The sequence below is a fragment of the Schistocerca cancellata genome, chromosome 4, assembly GCF_023864275.1.
Source record: "Schistocerca cancellata isolate TAMUIC-IGC-003103 chromosome 4, iqSchCanc2.1, whole genome shotgun sequence".
Classification (NCBI taxonomy): domain Eukaryota; kingdom Metazoa; phylum Arthropoda; class Insecta; order Orthoptera; family Acrididae; genus Schistocerca; species Schistocerca cancellata.
The window spans coordinates 485,242,727-485,265,690 of NC_064629.1; the positions used below are offsets into that span (position 1 = coordinate 485,242,727).

The 22,964-nt window shown below is 38.7% G+C and overlaps 1 protein-coding gene across 1 annotated transcript in view; it reads left to right on the top strand.

The window, feature by feature from the left end:
* Positions 1 to 22,964, top strand: part of LOC126183219 (single-stranded DNA-binding protein 3-like) — a 346,891-nt gene that overhangs the window by 281,222 nt on the left and 42,705 nt on the right. The window contains 1 exon segment of the mRNA XM_049925001.1: positions 12,637 to 12,714. Within this exon segment, the coding sequence (XP_049780958.1) occupies positions 12,637 to 12,714 (78 nt within the window).

The following is a 22,964-nucleotide window of genomic DNA, read 5'->3' on the forward strand; positions in this document are numbered from 1 at the left end:
TGTTCATTTACTGTGGGAGATGATATTTCCATGTTGTTCATGGTCACAAAGTCTCAAGGAAATAAGTAACAAGAGCCCAAACCTCGGTCAACATTGCTTCTGATTTCCCTTGTTAGATCTCTTAGAAAATGTAGGCACATGCTATTTGCACCTCATGTTATGTGATGCAATGCTCACACTCTAAGACATTGGTACCATCTGGTGGTGACTGCAGAGAGTTTAGTTTACATTTTGATGAACTGTAATATGAAAAATATCATATGGACACCCCACAAACTGTATCATCTGTATTTATATTACAATAGTGTGTCCATTCTGTTCACTAAGCATATTCAAATGAAAAATTCTGACTTAACAGTTTGGATACCCCTAATAAACCTGCTTCTTATGTTGTGCATACCAGATTCTATATTGTCATACTTTTATAACACACCTGATTTTCATACAGGGTACATTGTTTATGTAGCAATTCAGTCCAGTTAAACCAAAGATTCTCCTTTGACAGGACCTAGTGTGCTTCTTTGTATTTGTGTTTAGTTGCTTTTTTTATCCATATTCCAGGACTAAAAAACTTTCATACAGTTCCAAAATTGTGATTTTTAGGTGGTGACACTACCTTTGTTTGTGCAGATGAACTATTTCCCTGTGGTAACAATGCATCAGAGGCACAGAATATCAGTGCTGCATGTGCTCTTTTTCTAAGTATTCTCCATCTGTTTCTGTAAACTTGAAAACACAGAACCAAAATTTTGGAAATGGTTTGATTTGTGCAATTGAAGCTTTTATTTCAAGTTTCGGATAGGTAGGTAATATGCAAAACTCGAATGAATAGTCTTGTAATTCAGTAAACTGGTGTTTTGTTTCTGAATAAAAAATATGTTACACATAAAGAGACAGAAACACTAGTCAGTACTTACCCTTAAGATGTACACCTTAAATTGCCTTCAACTCAGTCTGTTAGAAATGGTGTTGCATGTTACTCTTCTTCTTGGGAAGCCATTGTATTGGACTCATTGTAGCTCCATTAGTGTAGGATGTTCACCATTGAGGAGGAAACAAGTTGCAGTTTGTTTAGCAATAGTATTTACAAATGATATTTTGAAATAACGTAACTGCAACCATTTACATAGTTACGGGTGTGGTTTAACTACAGTGGGACATACAGTTGGATGTGGCCTTATTGTAGGAACCATTCTGGCATTTGACGGAAGTAATTTACAGAAACCACAGAAAATCAGTGTAACTGGATGGAGACTGGAGCCTCCAACCTCCTGAATACCAGGCCAGTCTGTTTAAAACAGTGTTACCTCATTTGGTTTATACCCAGTGGACAATAGTTTTGCAGAGAAGTTACTTAATAATGTAAAAAGTGTGTGCTACCCTCTTTATTCATGTATCACTTCCAGTCGCTGCACACACTACACACACTGTTAGATGACATCTCAGGACCATAGTGAGGAAAGGTTGTTAGAATTATACTGGTGTTTTGCATAGCTTTGGGAGTCAGGATACTATAGTTGCTTATTTTTCCACATACTAAATAGTGTCATATGTTGCAGGTCAAATTTCTTTGTTAAGAAACAGAGGCCTAGACCTATTGTTACAATCTTCCTTAAAAAGAATATTTTAATGCACATTTTTTTCACTTCAGTAAAACTGTTTGTGAAATTTACAAATTCCGAACTACTAGTGCAAGAGTGTTTACGTATGTGTCATATCAAATTCACATTAATGGAGACAGTTCTTCATGATTGATTGCTGCTACTCAAGTTACATTCCCTCACGTCCCCAACAAACAAAAGTGCTCGTGCGCCCCCCCCCCCCCCCCCCCCACACACACACATTGGAAATGTTAGCACCACCACGTAACTAAAGATGATTAGCCTCAGAAGTTACAGATAGTGAAAATTAATAACCAACTGGTAAGGTAGCATTAACTTCATTCCTCTGTTTCTTGACATGGGAGAGAGCAAGATTCTATTCACAATTTAATATAAATGTCACTCTTTCTTTATAAGGTCACTTGCTAGTTTTATTTCAACTGCTTCGTTAATAACACCATCCCAGTAGCTGGCAGGGCATGCAAGAATCTCCATGTTACATTCGATAGTATGATTGGTAACAAGGTAATGGTCTGCAGTAGTAGATTTGCTCAGCTGTTGCAAGCATGTGTGACACACATGCTCAATACACTTGTCCTCTATGGTCCTGATGGGCAATAAATGACATTCTACAGGCACAATAAATGTGATAGACACCCACTGTACACAAACAAAGATCATCCTTCATGGTTCCTAAGAGGGCCCTATCATGGATGGTGATCAGAAAATGTATTTCATATCATATTTCAGCCCTTTTGGAAATCATTCCTGTGTAATGCAAAATGGCCATAGTCATTGGTGCCACCGTGGTATTATCATCTCTCCCTCGGTGCACAGTAAGTCAGTAGTGCAATGCACATCTGATCTGTCTTTCACTACAACCATTCTGACGAAAGATGACGTTGAGATGGGCTAATGCAGCTGAAAATCTCGCACATGATGTGGGCCCTGTGTGAACCAAGGTATGAAGTACTGCTTCATGCTGATCTGGATAGTGATGACGACTGTTAGCCTGTAGATATCAGTCTGTGTAAGTTGGCTTTCTATAAAGACTGTATCCCAGTGTACCATCTAACTTCTTCCTCGCTAGCACATCAAGGAAGGGAAGGATACCATACTTTTTCATCTCCATTGTGAAATGGCTGTTTGGGCGGATTGAATTCAGATGTTCTAAAAAGCCATTTAAATCACAACCATGAGGTCAGACAACAAAAGTATCTTCTGTATATTTGAAAAAAACACACAAGTTTTAATGCCACTGGCTCCAAAGCATGTTCCTCAAAGTCTTCCGCAAACAAATCGTCATCACAACTCCATCCATCTGTTCATAGTATTGTTTAATGAATAAAAAGTAAATGGAAGTCAACATATGTTTTAATAGGGACCTCTGTTAACCATAACAATCTGTGCAAATGCAAGTGAAGAGAGGCCACATCAGAACTTACTGAAATGTCAGTCATTCAAATGCAATCCCTCTCATCATTTCATCATTGGTTGGGTGGTGGGGTGCTAGTGTATACTGTGTGCGCGCGTGTGGTAATTCTCTAAGTAGTGTCAACAAAATTTTTATACCTGTGTATAGTTTTTTGCTAATGTAATCAAAAAGTTTAAGAATGGACCATTTCAAGACAAAGTGGAAAAATCTTAAAAGTTGATTGTAAATAGGGACAAGAAATGGTCTCTCCATTATGAGTCACCCACAAAACAGCAGTGCAATGTGTATGAGCCAAAAAAAAGGGAATCATAGAAAATGGGTGTGCAAAAGATGCAAGAAAAATGCTGCCAAATGCTTGTTCAATTGTAAAGACATTGGTCATACGAAGTTTCTATGAAGATAAAAAGAAACTGAATTCTGATAATTATTTTTGTGTTCACAATCATTTGAAGTGGGAATCTTTTGAATTGGAGTTAAAAGTTCAGAGGAGGGTTACTGCTTATTCTAAAACAATACATAAGATCACAGAGCAAATGTATTCATGGGATATGTTGGCCGGGAAAGTAATCAAAATCTTTGATCTTTCTGCATACTCAGCTGCCTTGATGACAGCGGATTTCTGGTTACTGACTTGAAGTTCAGTCTGAAAGTAGGCAGTTATGATGCTACTCAGGAAACCCAAAGTAGTAGTCTGTAATTTTGGATGTAGTTCCATAAAAGGATTAGAGTGATTCTTTTCAAGCACTTTTGTGTTAGCTAAAGATATGAAATGATTCAAATGTAGATTACTTTTGATAAAGAAGAAAATTCTTAGACTAATTCATGTATTGTAATGATAAAAGTCTTTAAAAATGGCTGGTTGTCTTGTATATAGTGTATCAAGTTGTGTATTATCTATTGGTAGATTGATAAATATACTTGAGCAAGCAGTTAGTTTCTCATCTACAGTTAGTGTAAATTCACATTCATGCCAAAAATATTATTTTCTCAAAAATGAGTCAATTTCTGGAGTAAACATTGGCATTATATGATAACTGTAAACAAAAAAATCCTTGCTGTACTGTTTCCACGTGGTGGTAAGCATAGTAGAAACCTTATAGGCTGACTATTAACTTTGCTGTTAGAATAGTGATGTCTGTTAGAAGCATACATTCCCTTTGTTTTTGGCAATAGGATTCCAGTAACCACTCGTGCATCCTTGGTCACTTAGTGAGGGCTCAGCATGTATGTGTCTGATACTCAACCATTTGTGAAAATAGTTGACTAGTTTCTCAAGGCCTCCTTCCATAAAAAATTCTAATGATATCTTCAGCTGAAAAACATTACACTGGTAGTGAAAATAAAAACAGTGTACTCCCTGGGCAGACCCATTTCTGGGTTATGAGGATTGGTAGTTCTAAATTCTGCCATTAGTAGAGGTGAGTGAGGTGGGGGAGAGAAGCCTGTTGATAGTAGTTGTTACTTAAAGAAGTGTGATTGTATAAAATTCACATGTTTCCATTAATTTAGAAAAATATTATGAATCAGCATAGCATTTTACATACAATTAACTGTGTTATTAGTGCAGCAGTGGAGCACAAAATGTACACATCAAAAGCAGTGGCACTGCAATCCTTACATAGCAGACAACCATATATTTGGAAGTATGATGGCTGTTAGTGACATGAGAGTGGGAGAAGACATCTGGCATATAGAGGTCATTTACTGAAGGAACTGTGATGAAGAGCCCTTGACAGGTTGGATGCATACCAAGCCTCAGATGAAGAGAGGCAGGTGTTCAATTGTGAATCCTTTTAGTTTTAGTAGAACTAGAAGATAATTTGTAATGAAAATGTGTCATTTGGCATTATTTAGCAAATAATATATCAGGGCTCTAAATTTGCTGGTGGTGGGGATTTGTTGCTATTAAAAAATACCTCAACTCAAGTATAATTACAGTCCACCCTTTGTGAAGCCCTTGGAAGGGAGAGATGATTGGCTACTGTGTGTCACAGGGATTAGAAATTCTTGCTATTTAAGGACATAAAGATTAACAGCTGAAATTATGGTTGTACAATGACAGTCCCTGAATGCTGATAAGTATCTAGATGATCAGATTGTTACTTCCTACAATTCCAGGTCAGCACTGAAATAACAGAGATACCTCTACAGTGGATGGAGCAATCATCTAGTGACAAATGACATTGCAAACTTGATACCAGAGCTCACAGCTAGTGTTAGGGTGCTGCATAAAAAGCTCACTGTGGTATTCTGGGAAATGAAACAGCCGACAAGCCAGCTACTGCAGCTACTTACAAAAGAGAGAAGGAACATAGAAGAGTACCTACCACAGATGTCTTTAACATCCTTGAACTGGTATTCCAAGAAAAGTGGAACACAAAATGGCAAGAGCGTTTCAAATACAAATACAGATATTACACTATAATTAAACTGGTGCTGATGACTAAGTTCTGGTGTCAGAAATGACAATGCTCCAAAAGATTCAAGAACACTAGAACATACTTTCAGGCAACAACTGCTGCAATTGGAAACATCTACATCATACTGGCATAATGTCATCCCTGTTGTGTGACTGCAACAAAGAAAGGTTTGCCAACCATATACATTTGTTGGCTGTCTGAGCAGGTACAATCTGCTCAACACATGCCATTCTTGGACAACTTCTGTCATCTTTCTGCTATGCCTAAAATACTTGAGAGTATATCACATGTCATATTCATTTGTAATTGAAGTTGGTCATCTTTTGATGTAACAGAAGTGGGTTGATAGCTATCAAACATCTGTGAAATTGATACTTTTGGTAAAGGCGGTTTCCGTGTATGAGGAAGTGGTTTGTGTGTACATTTAAAGACATAGGAAGACTTCATGTAGCACACCACCACTCAGTCATGTAGAAAATCTCACACAGCAGAAGATTGAGTGGCCCCTAAGGTAACTCAATATACTGAGCTGAATCCCATAAGATGAGTACTGTAAAGACTGTAAAGAAATGTGTTTGTGCTGGATTTCACTTTCATTGAGGCTTGTATAGATGATAAATGATTGCATCACATGTTCCAGTAATGATTCTTGGTATTATTCTGCTTGTGATGTATAATGTGTTTGACAAGTATGTAATGCAGGATAGCAAGTGTTCTGGTATTCATTGAAACAAAAATTGCTTGTGTTGAGAGGTGCAAGTATACTTACTTTTAGTATCATTGACAAAGGATCAAGTAAGAGTGTATGCCATATGCTGCTAAGTCGGAAGCACCAGTGTTTTGAATTCCAATAAAACACTTACATGAACAGTATGTATGGCCACATATTTTGCAGTAATTACTATTCCTGCAGTAAGTAAAATAAAACTTTTGTGGCCTGATGTTGGGAGATTGTGATTCTTATATAAAAGATGTGCCAACTTTTTTTTACATTGCACCGACCTCTTTCTAAATCAGCAGTAGATATTTTAGCAGGTAATCCTCCCCTCCATTTCTTACTACGTTGCTCTTTCAAATATTCATAGAGCAAATGCTAATGTCTTTCTCATGTCAGTTGGTAACGAGAAATTGAGGTCGTGTACTTTGTTCATTGTTTTTATAGTGAGCAGACTCATTATCAGTAGTGTGATTATGTAAGGGTACAAAATATCCATTTCTGGCTACTAGAACATCTTCAGTGAATTCAGAACATTTTTCTGCCTCTAAATTTCTTTAAATGTGGTGACAGACAGTAGTCAGATGGTAGCAAATTAGTGAGTTGTATGTAACAATTGTTCTTAGGATTTCATGATTTTGTGGGTATAAGATACCCTTTCATTGTCCTGAAGAAAGCTATTTCAGACATATTGTATGCTTTCTTGTGTGTTCATTTGTTGTTGTAATTCAATGTCCTTTGTGCAAATAAAGTATAATCACATTTTGATCACAGCTGCCCAATTTTTATTTGTTCATAAAGTAGGAGTGCATAATCCAAAACCTTCCAAGAAATATTTATGTTGATGCAAATCATGTGAAACAAAGAATTTTATTATGGCTTTGTATTTCAGTTAATCTACTTCAAATGAAACCACACAGTTACAGTTAAAAATCAATAGAAACAAAACTGTTTTGCCTGTAGAGCTGAAGTTTAGTTTTCATGAAACATGTACCAATGTAATGAAAAGGAGGTAATCATATGGACACAGTCTTTTTACTGAACTGAGAATGTTTCACTTTGGCACCACTAATAGTATTCTGTAGTGAACTCTAGTTTGACCTACCATGCACGTAGTACATACAGTCTCTTGCCTATGACTGTTGGCACATTAACACTCCCTCGTCCTGCCCTTCATACATTGATCACTAGGCAAATGGGTTGTACAGCATTTATACTCCTGTACATTTTCAACTTCTCACGGCATAATGTAGTCCGTTAAATTTTGGGCATGCAGCCACACAAATAAAATTTCTTCCACTGGTATTTTGGCCGTGTATTGTCCTTCTGTCCTCAGAGTGAGTCCCAAGACTGACGACAAGGTGTCAAGCGCAGCCTTAAAAGCCCCATCGTGGCGGTACTGCGCATGCGGGTCACAGACGCTGGTTGGTGGCAAACAGATATGCTTACACACATGCTGCCTGTGGTGAAGGCGTACAAACATCAGATTTGCTTATCGATGTATGTTCGGCGGCAATGACACCATGATGACTTCTATGCAGTTTAATTACCCCAAGATATGGATTCCATGCTTTGTCCAAATTACAACCATTATCTCTATTTATTAAAATATTAGCTAATCTAATCTCTGAAGCTTCCTTGAAGACAGAATCTCAAAAGGACCAGGTAAATGTTAAAATTTTCACATCAGTGTAGTTCATGGAATGCCCTGTATCAATACAATGTTCGGCCACAGCTGACTTGTCTGGATGTGATAAGCGTGTGTAGTATGGCCACAAGAGACAGATGAATTACATTGATTTCTTGAGCATCTGAATTCTATCCATGCTAGTATCAAATTTGCTATGGAAATAGAAAAGGACAGCTGTCTCCCCTTTTTGGATGTTGTTGTTCGCCGTAAAGTTGATGGCACATTAGGACATGCCGTATATCATAAAGCAGCTCTTAAAAATCTATATTTACATTCCTTGACAGACCATAGGTGTCCTTAAGACCTTAGTGCATAGGGCACACTATATATCCGATGAAGATAATTTACAAGAAGAGCTCACATTCCTCAAGAGGATTTTCTCCGCAAGAAATTCGTAAAGCGTTCAATATAAAACCTAAAGTGCAGGTATGTGATAGGGAAGAAGATAGTAATTCCTTCAAGTCAAGTGTATTTTTGCCCTATGTGGGTGCTGTTTCCTCAAAGATAGGCCGTATTCTTGAGAAACACTGTGTTAAGGTGGTCTTCCAGCCTCCCACAAAGGTAGCAGGTTTATTTGGCTCTGTAAAAGACAATTTATTGCTTCGTAAGGCAGGTGTGTATCAGATTCCTTGCAAAAATTGTGAGAAGTTATCTGCAGGTCAAACAATGTGCACTGTTCATTAGAGACGTGTGGAACATCAAAGATACACACGCTTATCACAGCCAGACAAGTCAGCTGTGGCTGAACATTGTATTGATACCGGGAATTCCATGAACTACAGTGATAGACTGTAACATTCACCTCTTCCTTTTGGGATTCTTTCTTCAAGGAAGCTATAGACATTAGATTAGCTAATAATTTAATAAATAGAGATAATGGTTTTAATTTGGACAAAGCATGGAATCTGGATCATGGGGTAATGAAACTGCAGAGAAGTCATAATGGTGTCACTGCCACCGAACATACATTGATAAGAGAATTGAATGTTTGTACACCTTCACCACAGGCGGCGCATGTGTAAGCGTATCTCTTTGCCGGTGACCAGCGTCTGTGACCCGTAAGTGCAGTACCACCATGGTGGAGTATATAAGGCTGCGCTTGGCACCTTGTCAGCAGTCTTGTGACTCACTCTGAGGATGGTCGGAAGATATGTGACCAAAATATCAGTGGAAGAAATTTTGTTTGCATGGCTGCATGCCTGAAATTTAATGGACTATTTATACTCCGGTTTTTTTTCCCTAAACATTTTCTACAATTAGACAGACATTTACTGCTTGAGTTCTTTTCATGTTATGTTTATGCCATGTCATTTATGCTAACTTGTGACTAAGTTCTATCAAATTGATACAGATGTGTCCTACTTAATAGCACACACTCAATAACTGATTGTCTGAGGTTGTGTGCAATTAGCATTTATTTTTATTTCAATCCAAAAATGCAAGATACAACTCTTGACTACCAGTGTCACACAATAACAAACAAATTGTACCACAACTTAAATGCTTGATAAACATTAATATTTAGTCTCTGTCCATGTACAAATGCTTGAAAGAGAAGAAATTCCACAGAAGGGATCACAATGACTGGAGTAACTGAATTTGTTTACAGTCAGGATAATAAATCCCAAGTTGATTAAGCACTGGCACTTACTGATGAAAGATCAGAATCTATTCCTTTGTATAATGATGGCAACTACTGAGCACAGTTGAGTCTAAGTATCATACAAGAATACCAGTTTCGGAGCACTGGTCACACATGAGGCTATGTTGGGGGGAGACGAAGTTTCCTGGCAGACAGTTGGCTGCTTGTAGTGCCTACAGTGAGCGCCTTCCATATTGGACAGCTGCTGGAACTGTGAGGAGTAGATCCTGGTGATTGTTCTGCATTGCAACTGTTTGCCCTGGCTTAGTGAACTGAACTGGTTGAGAGTGGCCTTCCTAAATACACACGCATTGTAGTGATATTTGCTTGATTCTTGCATAGCATATAATTTGCAAAAATGAAGTAGTACTGTAGATTGTGGTGCTGTTGTCAGGAATGTGTGCGCCACTGGTCTTGTGGCTGGCACCTCTTCTGGTGAATGATGAAGCTAGTGCTACAAATTTCTGTGGTGCCAGCTGGAGTTGTACTTCAAAAAAGAATCACATGTTTAGGAATTAATCCACCTTGTTGTGCTTGATACACTGTGCCTGCTGAACTGTTGATATCTGGATGTGCTGAGGGAGTGTCCCCTGCAGAGCAGGAGCACAACCAGCTTGTTGCTCCATATGTGTACGGGGGTAGCCATGGTCAGAGGTGGAGGCTTTGGATACTGCAGACACAGTAGTTTTTCAGTTGTTACTACTTTTGTGGTGTTTCTGTAATTTATAAAAAACTACTTTAATCGCACAAATATGTTGTGTATGTGTTGAAGTGATAAAGGAAATTACTGCGTGAGTGCATCTGTGTAGTATTCCACATCTGTAAATAAATGATCAAATTATTTGTGTATGTCAATCCGTAATTTTTCTATTGGCGTATTAGGAGACTATCAGTGTTGAATTCTGGTTAATTAATTATGAATTTACAGTAGATGTCATCAAGAGGAAACATAATATAACAGTATGTTTTTATGCAGGATGTGGAGTACATTCATAAAATTGAAATATATTGTATTGGTGAAACGGAATAAGTGGCTGTGTAAAGTGGAATTGGCCGTTAGTTTTTCACCAAACAAGATTTGTTTCTTCACACTCAACTCACCGTGTTTACCAGTTCTCACTTTTCTTGTAATACGAGAAAGGAGTATGATTAGATTGTTTTATGTAATGTTTAGTGACATATTTTGTAAATTTCTTTGCTGGAAGCTGGGCACTGTCATTGAGGTTGGCATAGTTAGTAAGAATGGATTAGGTAAATCTTGCATAAATCTTAATCATGATTACTTTTATGACATGGAATGTCTTTATCACAATAATGCCTTACACATTATTCAAATTTGTGCACAATAACATTCTGACTATTTGCATATATGCATTTGGCTGCTTCCTTAGCCATAGTTTGAGGATTGCATTCTTGCAGTTTGTGTGTGTGTGTGTGTGTGTGTGTGTGTGTGTGTGTGTGTGTGTGTGTGTGGGACAACTTCACTGTGATATGTTAACAAAACGATAACCAAAGTAAAGGTAATCTGTTCAAAGAGCATAGCCCTACACATCTATGAAGTCAAGATCTGCTGCTGGTTAACATAAAGTACCATGTTACCATTGGTCGTACCATTTGGTTGCCTTTAGGAGGAAGATTCTCACAAGGTGTATGTAGTATGTGCCTGCTTTGTTTTAAAAGATTAATCCATTGCCAAAATGTTGACTGTAGGGGTGGACAATAGGTTCAAGTATCCTGTTTCAATACTGCTTGACTCTCAAATTACACTCAGTCAGGTAAAAGACTGGTACTGACCCAAGACATGACTTAGGCTGGGGAGCAGGGTAATGCAGCAAAGAACAGGCAGTTGGTACTGTACTTCACAATGGATGCCTAGAGATCATATTGATCATTTGGAGACTGTCTGGGTTGACACAAGATTGTGCACATTTCTGTTTCTTTCTGCTAGGGGTTACCTATAAGCCATAATTGGTAGTAATCAGCAACTGGTGTTGTTGAATGTGGGCAACCATTGAGATCTTTTTTCTTGTGCTGGAAACCTATTATTGCAATAAGGTGACAGTGAGAACATTATCTAAGCTTGGAGGCTTGTTGAACCTGTGTACACAGGCCACAATGACACAGTGTACTCTACTGATCTGCAATGAAAATAGATATTTACTTTTACTTTCATTGCATGGTTTACCATATTCGGTGATTTCCTGTGATTAAGAGTATTAAGAAAAAAGTTTGAGATAAACTCTTACAGTGTAAGTCATGAGTGTGGTGCAAAACTTTTTCTGCCTTTTGTGTAGACTGAGCAGTTCTTTTCATTTAAACACTCTGTTTTCATTTATGCTCTTACGTCTGATATATGTACTCTGTTTCTGTGGCTGAGCGGTTCTAGGCGCTCACCGCTACAGTCACAGGTGCGAATCCTGCCTTGGGCATGGATATGTGTGATGTCCTTAAGTTAGTTAAGTTTAAGTAGTTCTAGGGGACTGATGACCTCAGATGTTAAGTCCCATAGTGCTCAGAGCCATTTGAACCATCAGTTGCTGTGTACAAATTTAGTAATCTGGTGTATAAACAGTTTCTGGTATGAGCAAATTAAAAAGTTAATTAGTGAACTAAAAAACAAAACTACAAAAATCTTAGCTGATCTGTTTGGTAAATGTAATGCTATGGTACCTTTCTCACCCAATGCAGATTTTTTTCCCCATAAAACTGTGTGACTTGATGTTGTGGTCTGAAAGATATTTTTATCTTGAAAAATTTTAGACTCAAATATAGTGCATAAATTTATTTTTGGAAAAAAACATTATTTAGCCAAAATGAAACAGTTTTGCTGTTGTATTAGTGTCAGTTGGAATTATAAACTGAAGTAGCACTATTTGAAGAACGTGTTCTTGTACTTTCCAAGCATATGTAAGTAAGTTAGAAATAAAGTATAATAGCACTAATTTCTGTGATGCTTGCAGCTATGTTTTTATATTTTGTTTCTGGGATGTTGCTACATCAAAATATTACACTTTTGTTAAAAATAATTGTTGATTTCAGGGATAAGCACTGAAGCAGATTGCTGTTTCAAAAACCATTCAAAATTTATTGTGCTTGGAGACTGCGTTGCCAAGAGTTCCTTTATTTGTTACAGCCATTCATGGGCCCTCGCTACCCTGCAGGACCTCGTCCTGGTGTCCGGATGCCTCAGCTTGGAAATGAATTTAATGGGGTAAGTCATCTTATTAAAGTAGACAGAAATGTTTTCAAATCGAAGTAATGCCAATAGTCAAAAACTTAGTACAAGGTAGACGAAAACATGGATTGGCATGATAGCACACAAGTTTTTACACTGGTAGTTTATTCTGCAGTGATTTCTGACCAAAGTAGTGAGACTAGTTGGTGGATACAGGGCCCCTGAATGGAAGTTGATGAATTCTCTCTCTCTCTCTCTCTCTCTCTCTCTCTCTCTCTCTCTCTCTCTCTCTCTCTCTGCCCCCCCCCCCCCTTCCACCTACACCTGCTGACCAGAGTTTCTCAGAGTTTGTGTTGTTCACAGCTCACAGTGACTCCACTGGATGTAGGTGTATTAAGGTGCATCAGTATTTATGTTATTCATTCAGTTATAGCCAGTTATCTGAGAAGCTAAAATAGACCATACAAATCACATTTTCTTTGGATAATAATAAATTTATATATTACTTATTTATTCCTAATGTTTAATTTAAAAAAACTAATACTACAGAAATTCTAATACTACAATTACTTCATTAGTTTACTTATCTTGAGTGGTATGGGGCAATCTGTTTAATTACTTGAGACAAGGTGAACTTCTTAGCCAAGATCGCTTCTAAATAATCTTTATTGTCAATTACCGGTTTTGGTAAGCATAGTTACTATCTTCAGATCTGCGAATGCATTCATACAATGTCAGACTGTACAATGATAAAATTAAATGTAATAACAAGTGCATTATAATAGCAAAACTGTGTTAAAATATACCTTGATAAAAGGTTATTACATACTTCCTATACCAACTATACAAGTACTCTTTCTCAAACATTGCGGGTATGTGAGGGATGAGATGCACAATGCATCAGCAAGTCAAGGTTAAAACCGCAATATACAAAGTAATTTACCAAATTCTCATGTCCCATACTACTCACTACTGTGTATTGCATTGCAGCTGGGGCACCATTAGACTGGTAGGTGGTGGGCAGTACTTGCAGGAAAATTGAAAGTTGTCACTAAGAGGTGTCTTTTGCGGTGGTATGACTGAATAAAATCTTCTTGGTTTTAAAGCTGTGACAATTTCAACAAAATTCTTGAGCTTTCGATGGCTAGATCCACCATCGTTGTCAGGAGTTAAACTACTGACTGCCAGGGCTGGCACTATTTCCTGCTTACATACTTATGGTTAAAGCCACTGGCACCAATGAGGGAGGGCCAAAACAATGCGTGTGCGGAAGGTGAGTTGGGCAGCTCATAGCAACTCCGGCCTGCCAACGGACCGAGTGATGTCAGGTGGCGTGAGGGGCTTTTGCCACGTTTGAAACTGCTGCTACCACTTCCCTACAAACGTTAAGCATCTGCCATCAGAAGGAAGCAACAGCAGATGCATAATGCTTATAGGGAGGAGGGAGTGGCAGTTTCAAACATGGTGCCAGCCCGCATAATGCTTATAGGGAGGTGGGAGTGGCAGTTTGAAACATGGTGCCAGCCCCTCACGCAACCAAATGTCACTCGGTCCTGCAGCAGGCCAGAGCTGCTGTGAGCTGCCCAACTCACATTCCGCGCACGTGTCGTTTTGGCCCTCTCTGATTGATGCTAGCAGCCATAATCATAGGTATATAAGTGGGAAATATTGCCAGCCGTGGCAGTTTTACTCCTGACGACAATGGTAGAGCTAGCCATCAAAAGCTTGAGAATTTTATTTGCAGTTGACGCTGCTTGAAAACCAAGATTTTATTCAGCACTAAGAGGTGTCACGAGTGTGTTAATGTATTTCATACTTTAAATTATTTATGTATTTTAGTTACAACACAATTTCTGTTATGTGTTAATAAGATTCGTAAACACTTTTTTTAATGATTATAAAATAATCATTAAAACTGAAGCTAAAACTCATTCTTATTGTATATACTTGCACAAGTATGCTGATGTAAAAGTTGCTTTACAACTTGATGCAATTACCACAAACCGATAAACAATAAGTTACTGTATGACAATATTTTGTAGTTTATAAAAATCTACTGACATAATTGTAAAATTGTGAAAATATGCAGAAGCAAGTTACGAGGTGGGCTTCTGTATGCAAATAATAAAATAATCACAGCGATAGTGGTATTCCAGGGGTCTAAAACTAAAAAATAGACTCACCATAATGATGTTAATGGATAGGCCAAAGTCAGTGAGTTAACAACATGTTAAATATGAAAATCATAAAAACACTCTGTGGTGAACAAATTAAATTCATGTGTAAGACACCTGACACCCCCAAAAAATGCTCATTTACTGTGTTCTGTTAACGGTTTCTTCCCATGGGCTGGATTTATCTTCATTGTCCACAATTTCCATACTGATTGGTTGGCACAGAAAAAAGTGGGAAGATAACCTTAACAGAACATAGTAAATGTGCGTTTCATGGGGATGTCATGCACTTTAAACGTGAATTTAATTTGTTAACTGTCTAGAGATTTTTTATGTTTTTTGTATTTAGCATGTCATCAACCCATTGGCTTTAACATCATCGTAATCATTTAACATCATTGTAATGAGTCTCTATTTTTTAGTGGTCGATTCCTCAAACACAATGTAGCCACAGATCATTTCTCTACTATCACTATGATTATTTCATTATTTGTGTATGTGGTAATTACTTAAGTTGTCATCCACAGCATAGATCGCTTTTCAAATGACACAGTGGATGCTCACCTTGTAACTCACCTCTGCATATTTTTATAATTTTACAGTTATGGGTGCAGATTTTTATAAACTACAAACCATTTTCATACTTACTGTATATCAGTTTGCATAGATTGCACTAAGTTCTAAAGTAGCTTGTACATGGGTGCACTTGTGCAAGTGAACATAATAAGAATAATTTTTAGCTTAAGTTGTAATTACTATTTTACAATAATTTTTATAAAAAAGGTGTTCAGGAATTTCTTATGAACAGGAATTTTGGTGTAATTAAAATACATAAATACTTTAAAGTAAGAAATACATGAATACACTACTGACACCTCTTCGTGCCAATTGCCAATTTTCCGGCAATTATCGGCCATCACCATGTGCCAGTCTAACAGACTCCTGGCTGCGATGAAGTAAGCAGTAGTGTGTGGTATGGGACTTGGGAATTTGGCAACTTATTCCATACACTGCAGTTTTAACCTTCACATGTCTAAGCATCGTCCTTTCTGTCGCTCACATGCCTGGCAGTGTTTTGGAAAGAGTACATGTACAGCTGGTATACGAAACATGTAGTACCCTTTTTACTGTGGTATGTTGTAATATGGGTTTGCTATTATAATGCACTTGTTATCATACTTAATTTTATGACTGTATGATTTCACATTGTATGAATGCATTCACAGACATGAAGATGGTATCCATGCTTACTGAAACTGGTAATTGACAATAAAGGTTGTTTACAGATGATCTTAAACTACTACTTCTACTACAAAACTAAAATTAAATCCTTAAGCAATAAACCAACTACCAATACTACTATTAATGCTACAGAATCTGTTCTGTTTTTGTTAATTTATTTTGGTACATTTAAAACTGTAAATCGCTATTTCTGCTCCTGGATCTGCCCTAGTACTACTGCAGTCAACTGCCATTGTTTGCTCGATTCCTTAGATGTAGAGCAGCATGTCAGCAGCATTTCCACTATAACAAACAATTCCACAATAAAGTCTTAGGATCCACACTTCTGCGTTAATCTGTATTAACGCAATGTACATTCGTGAGAAACTATTTCATTCGCTGGTCCCCGACATCATTTGGCTTCTCTCAATCTGCAGCGTATGTTGCCTGGCTTTAGTTCCAAGTATCCTTTGTACTTCCATTTGATTACCTTTCTTTAACCAATAAAGGGCTCCCATTTTTTTTAAATTTCCAATCCCAATGAGCGTATTCCTACTGTTACCAACTATGCATTATTCAGGGTAGTGCAGCAGGTGCCCATTACTCGTAGTAGTACTCCTTGTTGAACTCTTCTCATTTTAATGAGGCTGGCTTCACTAGCTGAAATCTATAATCCTAAACACTCACACCATATTCTGCAACTGATACCAATATAGACTGATGATATGCTCTGATTGTTTCAAGGAAGCCAAAATTGCCTTCTTGCAATGGTCATTACTTTGCGAATCACATTTGTGCCTTGTCTGCCTGCCAACTCTATATGATGTGCAAAGTTACTACGTTTGTCCAGGAATACCCCTAGATATATCGTTACTGCAACTGTAATCATTATGTTGTTTAATTTTTTTAATGTTTCCTACAAGGTTTCCTTGGAGCAGGAGGTACATAGCTTTGTGAGGTGCTAGAGACACTTTGACACTTAAACATCATCCTTAAAGTTTCTTCTATAATTTTTTTGGAGCTGCCACTTAGAGTGAACAGCATGTCATCTGAAAATGATACCAGTCTGCTTACATTACCACTGTCACGTAACTTGTGTGGCATAGGTTCTAATGCTACATCCCAAAACTGATCATGTCACACAAGTAAATATCTAATTGGTCAAGTAAGACTTGTATTACTTCAGCAGGCATTGCATGTGGTCCTGGAGATTTTTTTATTTCTCAGTGTTAAGTGACTAATTTATTTTTCTGTGTAGGATTACACAAGTTTATCAACTTCTATGGTCTTCCCATAACATTTTTTGTAACTCTACTGTGTCTTGGATTTCACCTCCAGTGGTGGTATAGTGTATGATACTATAATAACTCCATGTCATTCCACCCTACCTCCATAAATTGGTGGATTGTGATGTGTGTTGAATACCAGTAGATTGAGTGCCATAATGGCTGCTTCTTGTTGCCTTCCACTGCCATCAGTGAGGTGGATATGCCACAATACTGACTTCAAATATGCATCTGTGGATTACACAAGAGGTTTAATTTGTGCTAGGTTACTAATATCATTTACTCTTAGCAGATACTCATTGATCTCATTACTAAATTGAAAATGCATGGAAACCAGGCTGCAACTCTCCTTTCCAGTTAACATTTTCAAACATATTAAGTGTTATAAAGAATACTGTGACATTTTTGTCACTGTTTGAGCCTTGTTAAATATGATTATTGCTGCCCTTGAGTCGCTATCTGGGCAGTTATTGGCACACTGAGGACATTTCCTGCATTAGTATCAGATTCTTGGAGACACAATACATCTAACTTCAATTCCTCAGCGACTCTTTCAGCCTCATGCGATATGCTGGCACTTCATGTGGGATTAAGCTGTCCTATTTGTAACTTGTTTATAGATGATGGTTGTATATTAGACAGTCTAGCCATTCTCGTCTTTAATTCCAGGACAAGATTAGATTAATTACAACATGCACAGAGGAATTAAAACAATCATTCTTTGCAAGCTGCATACATGAATGGAATGGAAAAACCCTAATAACTGTACAGTGTGACATACCCCCCTGCCATGCACTTCTGCCACACACTATCTGGAGTATAGATCTAGATGCTGATTTGGAGATACGACTAGGCATAGTGGCAAAATGCTTGTACAATGTAAGTTCTGCTGGCAGAAACCACTTTCAATAACTTTTACAGTTTTCTCACTTCTGTTGGCAGACTGTTCACTTGCAGATGCATTCTGTCTGCAAAATCATGTAGAGGAAAAGTAGTACTTACCAGATCTCTTAATGCTGTAGTAAGTGTCATCAGTTCTTCCAGCCTAGTGAGTTGTCATGTTTTCTATGCTTTCATAAATCTGTCACAGATCTATTTCACTTTGTGTTCTGTTACCAACTGCTCTGTAGTAGGTGTTTGTTTTCTGTACAAACTGACTCTGAGTCTTGTGGTTTTGTTGCAGATTCATGTCCTGTATTAATTATCAAATCTTCTTTTGTTTCTGTAGCAAGTGCAATATTTTTCTCATGCGCATCCTACCTAAAACTGCCCAGTTTCTTATCTCCTACTTTTCTCTAGGTGCATGAAGCTCCTACTTCAGTCTGTTGCATGACTTTCCCTGTGAAACTTACTGCTTGCTTTTTGTCAGAAATTCCTCAGTCTTATGATATCCTTCCTCCTCCTCCTTCTACATGGTGATTTATGTTTCTTACATAGATGGCACTTGATGGTGTCATTAGAGTCCTCAATGCTTTTTAGTGTTAAGAGGCATGTATCAATAAGCCATTTTTAAAATCTGCCATAACTTGAAGCACCACTTTTCTTCCCATTGGCCATGTCCTGAATCACATGAGTAGTATAGCATCATCTATTGATATGTCTAGGGCTACTAGAAGATACTTCCCCCACCCACCCCCACTCCACATTCCCCATGAATTGGTAATATAGGGCTGAAACCAATACGGGGTGGCATGGAGGTAGTGGGCTGGTGCAAATGAGGTCATGGCTGGCATCTGTGGGGTGTCAATACTCTGGCACAAAAGAAGTAGTGAAGAAGCAGCTCAGATTGAGGTGCCATAGGCACCAATGACTCCACCAGCAGGGAAACACAGTTGAAGGAGATTGAAGGATCAAACACCTAATATCTCTGGTGAGATACTGGAGGTAATGGCACAGAGGTGGCTACTGTTGTGGCAGCCCCTTGGGTGGTGGAGATGTATGCCTGATACATCACAACCAAGGTTGATTCTTGTGCCTGTGGAACAACTCCCACTCAGTCAGCACTGGAAAAAACTTTATGGCCTTGTTATGCCAAAATTGACCCCCGAATCCAACGTGAGATCTGCCAGAAGGTGCACTCCCAGATGAGACTGCTCTCCCAAAAAGGTATTGTTTCCTCTTTGACCAGAGATGGGGGTGATAGTAAAAGGTAGAGCAGGATCTGACAGCCGTGCAGCACTTGTGCCAAACTGTGACCTTGGATGGGCATTTCTCCATAAGAAGATAGGAAAAAATTGAGAGCCAATTTGGCTGTGGCTTTCCTCATAGCTTTGGACATCTGCGTCTTAAAAGTATGGACAAAATGTTCTGTCAGGCTTTTAGAGGTAGGATGAAATGAAGGAGTCTGGTGTGTCTGATGCCATCTTGTGTTCAGGATAGCCGAAAGGCAGACACTGTAAACCATGGTCCATTCTTTGTAACTAAGATGCGAGGGGTACCTTAGAGGGAAATTTTTTTTTTCTCTATGGGTTGGTGGTGGTGGTGGTGGTGGTGGTGGTGGTGGTGGTGGTCGTCGTCGTCATCTGCTGCAACTTGACAACATAGAAGAAATGGGATGAAGGAATCCACATGCAGATGGTCCCACAACTGTGTGCATTCCAGCCAATGGTAGCATGACAGGAGGTGCTGGTACGTGTGCCTGATAGGATTAACAGCTGTGTGCCATCTATGTGACATCAGTGTCCATTCGTAATCAGTAAACATAGCTGCAAGTGAGATGTTTCTTGTGAGAGGTATCACAGTAAGACTAATAGAGCAACCGCAGCACATGTTGCTCCAGAACCACAGGTGTCACTACCTGGTAAATGTCATCTCCTAGCATTAGCAACAGAACATCTTGGTAAATCTGGAGCTGCTGGCCAAGCAGTCAAAGACTTACAATTTGGGGAGCCATCCTGCTCAGGCATGCTGGAAAAATCCTGGAATTGGGGATCATTCCGGGGCTACACTGAGATATACCTAGAATTTACCAGGAACTCCTTCAAAGACTTCTCAGCTTGGGGAATCAATTTGAAAATACAGTTTCCTGTGTGTCATATTCCAAATCTGGGCTCATATATAGTAGAGGGCATCTCCATTAGAATGTCAGGAGGAAATGTGTGGGGTACTGGTTACTGGATAAGTAAAAGGCCAAATGATGAAGACTGTAAGCTGTTCATTCAGACAGTCCTGTCTTGGGTTGGGGGGGGGGGGGGGGGGGGGGGGGAAGGCAGAGCCTTGTGGTCAGTAACCAAATGAAATTTAATTCCATAAAGGAAAATGCTGAGTTTGTGCACTACAGAAATACTAGCTGTGTTTCATTCTGTATCGATGAATAATGTTTGTGTGCCTGATTTAAGATTTTGGAAACAAATGCTATAGGTTTTTCAGAACCACCCAGGAACATTAAGGGATAGGATGAGCTCAGTGCTATCAGGACTTGCCAAAACCAGTGGCAGCTGAGGCTAATAAATTGTTAAAAAAGTTGGCTGATGGTAGTCAAGTTGTGAAAGTTGCCTGGTGATAAGACGTAGGTCTCTGGAAAGGAACATCCTTGTGGTGCAATTGATCTTGCTGAGAAACAGTTAGAGGCCCATCACAGATTTGGGAACTGGCATATCTTTGATCACTTTGATTTATCCCTATGTGGGTAGTAACCCTCGCCCTCACTAGCCTAAGCATGCTGAAAAAATTATGTTTAGAAAAACTACATAACACATTTTTCAGACAGATCCATGAGAACTTGACAAAAATATCATAAATCTTCCTCAGTTGTAATACCAGTAACCAGGGTGCTGTGAAGATAGTTCATGCGTTCAGGAATATCTGATATCAACTGTTATAAGAACTGTTGAAAAATACCAGGTGCACTTGCAACCCCAGACTGAAACTTATTGTATTGGTAAAGATTAACAGGTGTATTTAATCTTTTATTCCTTGGCCAATGGAAGCTTGATCAATTTTGAAAAGAACTGGCAACCCGTTAATTTGAAAACTGCTGGGTCAAGGTAAAATGTAGAAAACCACTTCTGCTTCACAGGCTTACATATGGCTCCAAAGGGAGAGGCCCATTGTCTAAAGGGGAAAAGTGGAACCACTTACTGTTGTTCCATATGTGTAATTCCAATTTCACTTCATTCTGCAAGGCCAAAGGAATCTGGTGGGGTTAAAAGAAGAAGAAAAAGAAGAAGCAGAAGCAGTACGGAGGAAATTTATAAAACAATGTGTGCCTGAAAAGTCAAGGCTGAACCTAGACCAGGCTAATATAACAGCACGTACTGTGAACATAAAATGACAGTTTCGTCGTATGGCACTGAAGCCTGAATAGTGTTAACAGTATGCTAAGTAGAAAAACCAAATGCCAAATAGGCATGAAGTTTAAAAATATGGGTCAGTAATGACAAGATAACGAAATGTTCTGGTCACTTGTTTCTATTTCAGAGAAATCCTCTCATGACCTAATAGAATTTCGTGATGTCTGTAGTCCCACAAATTATAATACTCTGTCCAAAGGCTGAGTGTCAGTATTAGAGTATGTGACTGATCCAGCATAGACATAGACATAGCCGTATCAAATAAGAATGTAATAGATTTATTCCTGATTTCCCTGTGCTACTGTGTGGTCACTTCTTGTTAAGTTGTTGATCTGGATCATAGTAACTTTTGTGTTGTCTCATTGTCACTGTAGGCTTGTACAATGGGAAGCAAGGAGAGGATGTCGTTTCGTGGCTGGTATCCTCTTTCTATAACACAACTGCACACATGTATTAAAACGGTTCTTTATTAACTTAAACAGGAAGCTACTTAACTTAAGATAGTCCAAGTGTTGTGGCGCAAGCTCTTCCATAATAGTCCATGTTAGCCTCACTGCTGGTGAAGTACAAGTCCCACTGTATACACTACTCTGGTCGCTAGGTACTGACTGACTCTGAGCTAACTGCAACTGTGACTCCCACTGGGCTGTGACTGATGACTTGACTCATTGACTCACTGGTTGACTGACTGCTTGTGTGACAGACTGGGCCCCTACTGTCCACGGCGGTGATCTAAATACTGGCAGCCAAGAAGGCATTGGCGGCGCATTTCTTGCAAATGTGTCTTTGGCCTCTATTGATCATCTCACAACCACTTTGCCGGCCAGTGTGCTGGCTACAGCTTACACCAGCACAGTAACATGGAGTGGGCACATGTCAGATTCTGACGTAGTTCCACTATGTGTCTTTTACAGGAACTCTGTGGACGCGTTGTGTCCTAATGGTCACATGCAGGACATGGTTGTATAGTGAAACTGTTGGAACTAGACAATAACCAAAAATCTCATGTCTGATGCCTATGAACCAAATGACGTGGAGTAAAACAGGGCAGGTGTGTCACCACCAAGCAAAACGTGTATTATCATTTAAAAACTGGAAGGCAAATACTGTTGCAGTGTGTTGGTCCTCGCTGGGTACAGCATAGGAATTTCAAAGTCATTGGAAAACATTTGCTGAGTAATAATACAGTGTAGGCTTTCATAGCCAGTATTCATTTGACTTAAAACTTCTGGGCTGACTGTCCATGGTTGATATGTAAAACTTCCCCTTTGTCTTCGGCTGCTGGAGACATCCTTCACCTCTGAGGATTTCGT